At 43.5% G+C, this 8,741-nt stretch overlaps 1 protein-coding gene across 2 annotated transcripts in view; it reads right to left on the bottom strand.

The window, feature by feature from the left end:
• Positions 1–1,092: 1,092 nt before the first annotated feature.
• Positions 1,093–8,741, bottom strand: part of NHERF4 (NHERF family PDZ scaffold protein 4) — a 98,960-nt gene continuing 91,311 nt past the window's right edge. For both annotated transcript variants that reach the window (XM_073656622.1, XM_073656623.1), the window contains one exon: positions 1,093–3,110. Coding sequence is in view for 1 of the 2 variants with exons in the window: in XM_073656623.1 (XP_073512724.1) it covers positions 3,045–3,110 (66 nt within the window). In the remaining variant the exon portion in view is untranslated. The remainder of the gene's footprint in view (positions 3,111–8,741) is intronic.

Genomic DNA, 8,741 nt, shown 5'->3' with positions numbered 1-8,741 from the left:
ATTTCTTGGAGGATGTTACAGGAAGGCAGTGGGGCGGCCTCCTCCCTCCAACCTGGGTTTTCCAATGGCTCTTGCCACAGGTCCTTTAAAACTCCTGCACTAACTATTAGTGTTGTTCTATGTCGCAACCTGCTAGGAGCACAGCAGGGAAGCTCAACAAGACTGAGGGTGGCTGAACCACTGCCTGGGAAGGCTCTGCACCTGTCAGGCTCTGAGTGGCCCGATGTGGCCGTTGTCCCCAGCAACCATTGTGTATGGCCTTTCTGGTAACCCGGCTGCGAACCGGAGGACTTTCTGTTAACCCGTGAGTTGCTGAAATAAAAGCTGTTTATGTTGGACTTGCTTGGGTCACTGCCTCAGTTACTGCATGGTGTGAACACCGCCGCCTTACAGAGGATAGTGCACACATCTGCAAAAATGACAATTGGGCATCCTCTATGTCTATAGGAAAGAAGGTTTTATCATCCTCACAGACGGTGAATCTTTACTGTACAAGCGGTGAGATTGTAGAACTGTCTGCCACACAATGTTGTGATTGTTCAACAAGTTCAGGGAGGACCTTGTTCCAATGAATAATAAAATGTTACAAGTTTCCAGTAGTGCAAAATTTTCCAGTGGGATTTTAATCCAGAAAATGAATTTGATTAAGATATATGGAGTCAGGAAGGAATTTTTCTCCCAAGTACAAATCCAAACATCAGTTTTTGTTGTCTCGTCCATAAATAAAGGACTGTTTTTTTCTCAGGAGGTATACATTTTTTTTTCTCATTCGTTTTTAAAAACTGAAGGATGTAAAGTGTCTGAACTTTTATTTATTGCCACTTAGCAATGGATCCACAAAAACTGACGTCTTCCAGTTTTCATCCATTTTTAACAGATCCTTATAGAGCTGGAAGGTCCATACTAATCTGCATAAACTGCTGAAAATAAAATATGCGTGAATAGTCCTATAAAACTCTGAGTCCATATGTTGTCTATATTAAAAATAAATAAATATAAAGGATAGCACATGGATGAGAGATACTGATGTGTGAATTTGTTCTATTCCTGCTACGAAATCAACAGAAACAACAACATGAATACCATAGTATAAATCTTTACATTCAAAGCTTTTTATTAACGACGGCAAGGCATTAAGTATTTTAGCTTAATTTTTGCTTATTAAGTATAAAGAACCCTTTTGTAATTACAAGAAGGCAGAAAAATCCATCACATAAAGAATTGGATGGATGGATTCATCTTATTACAATTCCTTTAATCCCGCACAGAATTAGCAGTAAGACATAGATCTTCAGATGGCAGCAGTACTGATGTGTGCTGGGAGATATAATAACATACTGTATTGGTAGATTCCTTAAAGAGAGTCCGTCAACCCCCAAAACTCTAATCCTACCATGTATATAGGAGACTGATATTGTACATTTTAATTATTGTGTTTTCAATAAAAGCTGTTTTATTAGATATGTAAATGTTGTGGTTTCGGTGCCCTCCTGGCTTAACCCAGAGCTCAGTGCACCATTCTGACCCCTAAATTTCCATCCTCCATCCCTCTCTTTGAGGTGATTGACAGCACTTTATTTGGAGCGATGCTTGATCTGAGTCCCCAGCCCTGCATGTACTGACATTGCAGGGGTCAAGAGCAGACACAATGTCAGTCTGTGCTGCTTGTTCTCATCACTTTCCTGAGTGTGGGAATAGGATGTTTCACCCCCAGCAGTTCACCCCCAGCAGATCGCCCCCGGGTACATTTCGCCCCCGCACATTTCGTCCCCAGCATTTGGCCCCCGGCATTTGGCCTCCAGGATGTTTTGCCCCCGCACATCTCACCCCCCCGAAATGTGCGGGGGTGAATATTCCTGGGGGCGAAATGCGAACTGCTGGGGGCGAAACTTCCTATAACCCCTGAGTGTAGCGGCTGCTTGCTGCACACAGGTTTACACAGCAGCAAACAGCCGATGCTAATAGGAGAGGGAGATGGGAATACGCCCGCACGGACACTGTCTGTGTTCTTGCACCCTGCAGTGTCAGAACGTGCAGAGCTGTGTATTCAGATCAGGTAGCGCTCCAAAGCAAAGGCTGTCACTCAGCATAACAGAAGATGTGGAGCATTTTAATTGGGGGGAGCACAATGGTGGACTGAGCTTTTGGCCATGAGAATCACTGAATCACTGAAGACCCCTAATTAAAATAGCTAATAAAAATGTTTTTTTTATCTAAAACACAATGAGTAAAATCTACAGTACAAGTATGGTTTTATAGGGGCTAAGTGAATGTGCAAATGGTGCAATTTGAGTTTTGGGGGTGACAAACTCCCTTAAAGAAAATTCACAAAGCTATTTGTTAAATTAGGGGAGCAACTAGAGCTTATATCTGCTATTTAGCTGTTATTGGTCTAAAGACTGAGGTAGAATCCTGAGTTTATATGAAAGATGTCCATATGAAAATCTCACCTACATGTTAAAGAAATATGTGATATCATTTTAAAATCCACAGCTGTCAATTCTTTCTGAGGTTTTTCATTGCAGAGTGTCCTACAATGCATAAGGTAAAATATGTGGCAAATCCATGACCAAATCCACATGTAACCCATGAATATTCAGCTGCGGATACACTGCAGAAAATCCACAGCTAATTCCTTACGTGAGCAGGTACGCTAATGGCTGACTTGTGAATAGATATTAAGGTGCAGCATTTAATTCACATATTGTGTAGATTATGTAACACAATTTGAACCGGCAAAAGCAAAAAAGTAATATAAAAATGTCAATAATAAAATCAATGATATGGTTGAAGGCAGGATCATAGGTGACATTTTGCTCTAGAAATGTAGATTTAGTATTTCTCTAATGACAATAAGTGATCACATCATCTACTATTGGCAGTGTGTGTACTTTTTAGCCTTTGATATAAAGTGCAGGTTCCAACTGTACAAGGCTGGTGCTCATTTAATAACTGGAGCTCATACAGGAGCCGAAGACCTGGAGCATAGAGAACAAGAAGGTCATCAAAGATTGGAGTCATCTTCTGTAGTATAAAGTCTCATGTTATTCCTCACTGCTCTGAGCAGACGTACTTTCTCGCCCTGTCTGTTCATGAGATGTTTCTTCAACCTGCATGAAAAAGAGCATTATATTCATATTATGCCTTATTTTTTTATGTAAATAAAAAAGACTGACCGTTAGTGTTGAGCGATCATGCTCGACACTGCTCGGTACTCGCCCGAGCATCTCACTACTCGGGATGTTCGGCGAACACCAAGCATTTCCGGGTTACTCGGGAGGGAGCTCGGGTCTCCGCCCTGCATGTTTGGCGCTCTTTACAGAGCCAATGAACATGCAGGGATTGCCAGCCAGTCACTGTAATGCCGCAGCCATGTTGGTTGTGGGCATTACAGTGATTGGCTGGCCGCACAGCATCACCTCGAGTATTTAAAACCGGGCGCCGCCATCTTGGACACAGTCGCTTCGGATCAGTGTAGGGAGAGTGTTGCTGAGCTAGGGAGAGATTTATACTGCGAAGTAGGTAGTGTAGGGTCTCTAAAGCCTGCCAAATCAAGCAAACAGTCCTTCTGAGGACTAATATCCATCCCAGATATCAGGCAGGCAGGCTGTATAGGAGACGCAGTGGTTATACCAACAAACACTGCATTACAGTCCTGTGTGCTGCTGCTGCTCAAATTGCTAGACTTAGCCCCAGGTCTCAGGGGCCAGGAAAAATCCTTTTTTTTTTTCATCTAAATCCTCTTTTTTTTTTTTTTCCTCAGTCAGACTGTACAAATACCCATCTTATTAACCTTTTGGTATCTCCCCCCCCTCAAAAAAAAAAAAAATTGAGTGTGTCTGTGAGTGTTCAGACACAAATATATCTGTTTAAAAGAGTCTGGTTTCGGCCAGATAACTAGAACTGTGGTTTTGCAGTTCCACGGTTCAAATTTCACAGGAAAACAGTTTCAGTTTAGTTTTTGAACGTTTTATTGTGAGCCCATAAAAGTGGCTTAATACCTCTGACCACGTTGTTGACAGCAGTGACCTGGGGGTCAGAAATGCTTCCTGTGGCGATCCCCATGCTGTCCCTATGTCATTTGAGCACTGTCACTATCGTTTTGGGCACTTTTTAGGCTTTCTACAGACTGCCGGGGGTGCCGCCGCAAAAATGCTCAGGTCTCTCATAGACTAACATTGGGCTTGTTGCTCGGGTCGAGCACCCAAGTATCACGGTGAGTTCGGCCCGAGCTTCGAGCACCTCAGCATTTTAGTGCTCGCTCAACACTACTGTCCACGTGTTTGTGGTTAGGTGGTCCTTCCCAGTAAGTGCACTGGGGAGGGCACGGGTAATGTTGTGGGACCCATGCTTGTGGAAGGCGGAGGCGATACCGGGAAATATAGTGGCGGCTGGGGACCGAGTATGGACACTCGGCCGCCGCCGGCATGAAGTTGTGAAAAGCTTCCGCCTCCACGAGCTTAAAAGGCCATATTTCAAGTGCAAAAAGCTGCCCAGAAATCTGGCAGTTTAGTGTTGCAGCCTGTCGGTGGGTCAGTGGCTGGCTGCATACTTGCACTTGCATTCCAAGTAACAGAAAACTAAGCAGATGGTGGCCTCTATCATCATCATGACCTCACCTCGGCACTATGAACTCTCCTGAAGGAGAAGCCAGGGCCCGCCGGAGGAGTCTCCGGTTCTCTGGTAGGCCCGTCCAACCCTGCCGAAAAGCAGCTCTGGCTAAGAAAAGTGTGAGGGAAGGTTCCCGGACACTCTATGGCTGCTTTTTTAATGTGGATCGGCCATGCTTATGCATGTTTTTCTCAAACCGCAATACAGATCAGGCCATTGTCCAACTCTGTATTCAAGAAATTAAATGCGCAAAGAAAGATGTGTGTGTGTGTCAAATCACCACCTCACAAGGGCGAGTAGATGTTGGACGGGCTGCCATTGCTTCTGCAACAAGCTGCATTACAGGACTTTCTGTAAGAAATGACATGCTGAGTAGATAAATACAACTTTCAGCAAAAAAAAGTTGTGGACTGGCTCCGTACCATCCCTGGCCACACTCACCTGTCCACGTGTTTGTGGTTAGGCGGTCCTTCCCAGTAAGTGCACTGGGGAGGACACGGGTAATGTTGTGGGACCCGTGCTTGTGGAAGGCGATACCGGGAAATATAGTGGCGGCTGGGGACCAAGTATGGACACCCGGCCGCCGCCGGCATGAGGTTGTGAAAAGCTTCCGCCTCCACGAGCTTAATAGGCCACATTTCAAGTGCAAGCGGCTGTCAAAAATTTGTCAGTATAGTATTGCAGCCTGTGGGTGGGTGGGTGGCTGGCTGCCTGCATACTTGCGCTTGCATTCCAAGGAATGGGGTAGGGATAACTGAACGTTGCAGTGGGACAAGGACGTGGACGGTGATTGTTGCAAGTCTGCATCGACAGGTGCATGGTGGGAGGCATCTTCGCATGCACCAAGGATCACTTATGATGGGCACACTTTTAGGCAGTGACCTGAAAGTCAGAGATGCTTCCAGAGGTCTTCCCCATGCTGTTCCCACGTCTTTTCAGCACTGTATGCATGTGTCTGATGATGTGTCACACACCACATGGCCAGATAAGGTAGTAAAATGTTAAAATTACATTTCCTGGTGAATGCATTTGTCTTGGTTGACAGCAATGCAAAAGCGCAAAAACGCATCAAAAAAGCAACATGTGAGCATAGCCCAAGGTGTGGAGGAGTATTTTTGGTTTTGGTTATTTATTTTGCCTTCTATACAAGTCATTGTGAGTCCATAAAAGTGGCGTAATACTCTGACAACGTTGTTAACAGCAGTGACATGGGAGTCAGAAATGCTTCCAGGGGTCTTCCCCATGCTGTTCCCATGTCATTTGAGCACTGTTCCCATCGATTTGGGCAATTTTTAGGCCCTCTGCAGACCGCCGCGGGGGAGCCGCCTGAAAAATGCTCGAGTTTCCCATAGACTTACATTGGGCTCGTTGCTCGGGTCGAGCACAGGAGTATTCCAATGTGCTCGACCCGAGCTTCGAGCACCCGAGCATTTTAGTGCTCGCTCATCACTTCCAAAACAAGAAATAGGTGTGATAGGTGCTTACTAGGAGCAGCCATATACATATACAACTAACAAATAAAGTAGCACTCTGCCACCTTAAGTATGCGACCATGAAATATATGAAATTTTAATTGCATTACTGCTCTAGAAAATAGATATAACTGAGAAATCTTAGCGCATAAATTGGCCAATTCATGTGTACCTCGTAGCCACGGTAAGGCGTTTCTCATTCCAAGGAACCTACCAATGTGAAACCTCTCTTAGAGACTAAAGTCTGCATGTGCATGGGAAGGTAAGATCCTGCTGTAATTAAAACAGCCAGAGGCCCAGGGGTGGAGTGTTCAGTCAGAAAGCCTATGTATACAAATATGAAAAATTGACTGTCACTTCCAAAACAGAAAATAGGTGTGTACAGGTGCTTACTAAGAGTAACCATCTCCATATATAACTAAGTATGCAAACATGAAATATGAAATTTGAATTGTATTACCGCACTAGAAAATAGAAATAACTGAGAAATCTTAGAGCATAAATTGGCCAATTCATGTGTATCTGGTTGCCACAATAAGGCGTTTGTCGTTTCCAGGAACGTTACCTTCCCATGCACATGCAGACTTTAGTCTCTAAGAGAGATTTCACATTGGTAGGTTCCTGGTAACGAGAAATGCCTTACTGTGGCTACCAGGTACACATGAAGTGACCAATTTATGCGCTAAGATTTCTCAGTTATTTCTATTTCCTAGTGCAGTAATGCAATCCAAATTTCATATATTTCATGTTCGCATACTTAGCACTACAGAGGGCTACGTTATTTGTTAGTTATATATGGAGATGGCTGCTCCTAGTAAGCACCTGTACACACCTATTTCTTGTTTTGGAAGTGAGTCAGTCTTTTTTGTTTATATGCATAGGCCTTCTGACTGAGCACCTCTAAGCCACAGGCGGTTTTATTTACAGTAGGATCTTACCTTCCCATACACATGCAGACTTTAACCTCTAAAAGAGGTTTCATACTGGTAGATTCCTAGTAAGGAGAAACGCCTTATCGTGGCTACCAGGAACACATGAATTGGCAAATTTATGCGCTAATATTTCTCAGTTATTTCTATTTTCTAATGCAGTGATGCTATTCAAATCTCGTATTTCATGTTTGCATACTTAGCATTGCAGAGTGCTACTTTATTTATTAGCTTTTTTATGTAGCATTCAAATATGCAATAATACTTTTTGACACTTTATTATATAACCTTAAGGCTATGTTTACATGTTGCGTTTTTGCAGCTTTTTTGCTGCAGTTTTTTGTATGCAAATTAAAAGCTGCTTAAGGCGTCCTTATATTCCTGATACTGGAAAAAACAGTACCAGTGCTATCCGTGTCCGTGTGTAACATCAGTGTGGTGTCCGTGTGCATTTTCAGTGTGACAAACAAAAGAATTGGCGGGCACAGCTCAATAATTAAATATACATACACATAGAGGGGTGCTACAGGAGCCCCACATGGAGATAAATTCATATAGAAAAGAGAAGACGTTGGGCAGAACAAAAGCCATGCACTCCCAAGTATAATGAAGAATATCAAAAATCTTTATTAACAATACACAAGCAAAACACAAGCAAAATGTAAAAACAATTAAAACACATATAGTATACAAACGGTATTATAAACCAAGAAGTATGGACATAGTAGCCAAAAGATGTAAAAGACCTCTTAACTTTGCAGGCACTGTAAAATATCCCTAATATGGTAAGTCTGGGTAGAATAAACCAAGACAACACCCCAGATCAGCAGTCTACCACACCAATACTATATTAATACACAATCGATATGTGAGGTAACAGGTGGCCTAAACAGATGAAAAAGTATATATGGGGTAAATACATATAGTTACCGGCAAGGTATATGGACCCAACGCGTGTCACTGCTAACCAGCAGCTTCGTCGAGGGTAATGAGCCGGTGAATGGATCGTGTTTATATACCAGAGTAAAGAAAACATGTGACCATTGTTAAGTGATGACAGATGATGTATGCAATAAAGAGACGTTTGCGGCCCCAATTCAGTATGGCGTGCATACATTTTTGCTTCTATTTCCACTGGTCATCTTTTTGGCCGACGCGCCATTTCTCGGTTTTTCATCCCACCACACTGAGTGGAGCGCTTCTTATTTGACTGTTGGGGATTACCTGGCTCTGGCACCATGATTAATTGAGTCACTACACCTTATTTGCTTGCGTTTTACCGCAACCAGCATGTGAAACGCAAGTGCTCCGGATATGAGTCTACCGGAAGTGACGTTTCTCGTCATTTCCGGTTGCGTTCCACCGCGATACATGGTGGAGCGCATGTGATTTCTGGATGTGACGTGAACGGGGGGGGCCCCATGTGTGCCCCATCCTGTTTATGCTTTCCACGTTCTGGAATGCACGCCGTACTGATTTGGGGCCGCAAACTCTCCTTATTGCATACATCATCTGTCATCACTTAACAATGGTCACATGTTTTCTTTACTCTGGTATATAAACACGAGCCATTCACTGGCTCATTACCCCTGACGAAGCTGCTGGTTAGCAGCGACACGCATTGGGTCCACATACCTTGCAGGTAACTATATGTATTTACCCCATATATACTTTTTCATCTGTTTAGGCCACCTGTTACCTCACATATCGATTGTATATTAATATAGTA

The sequence above is a fragment of the Phyllobates terribilis genome, unplaced genomic scaffold (assembly GCF_046119375.1).
Source record: "Phyllobates terribilis strain yellow unplaced genomic scaffold, ASM4611937v1 Scaffold_12__6_contigs__length_324123572, whole genome shotgun sequence".
In the NCBI taxonomy this organism is placed as follows: domain Eukaryota; kingdom Metazoa; phylum Chordata; class Amphibia; order Anura; family Dendrobatidae; genus Phyllobates; species Phyllobates terribilis.
The sequence above is the reverse complement of the archived record's forward strand: the minus strand, read 5'-3'. Positions and strand labels throughout refer to the sequence as shown.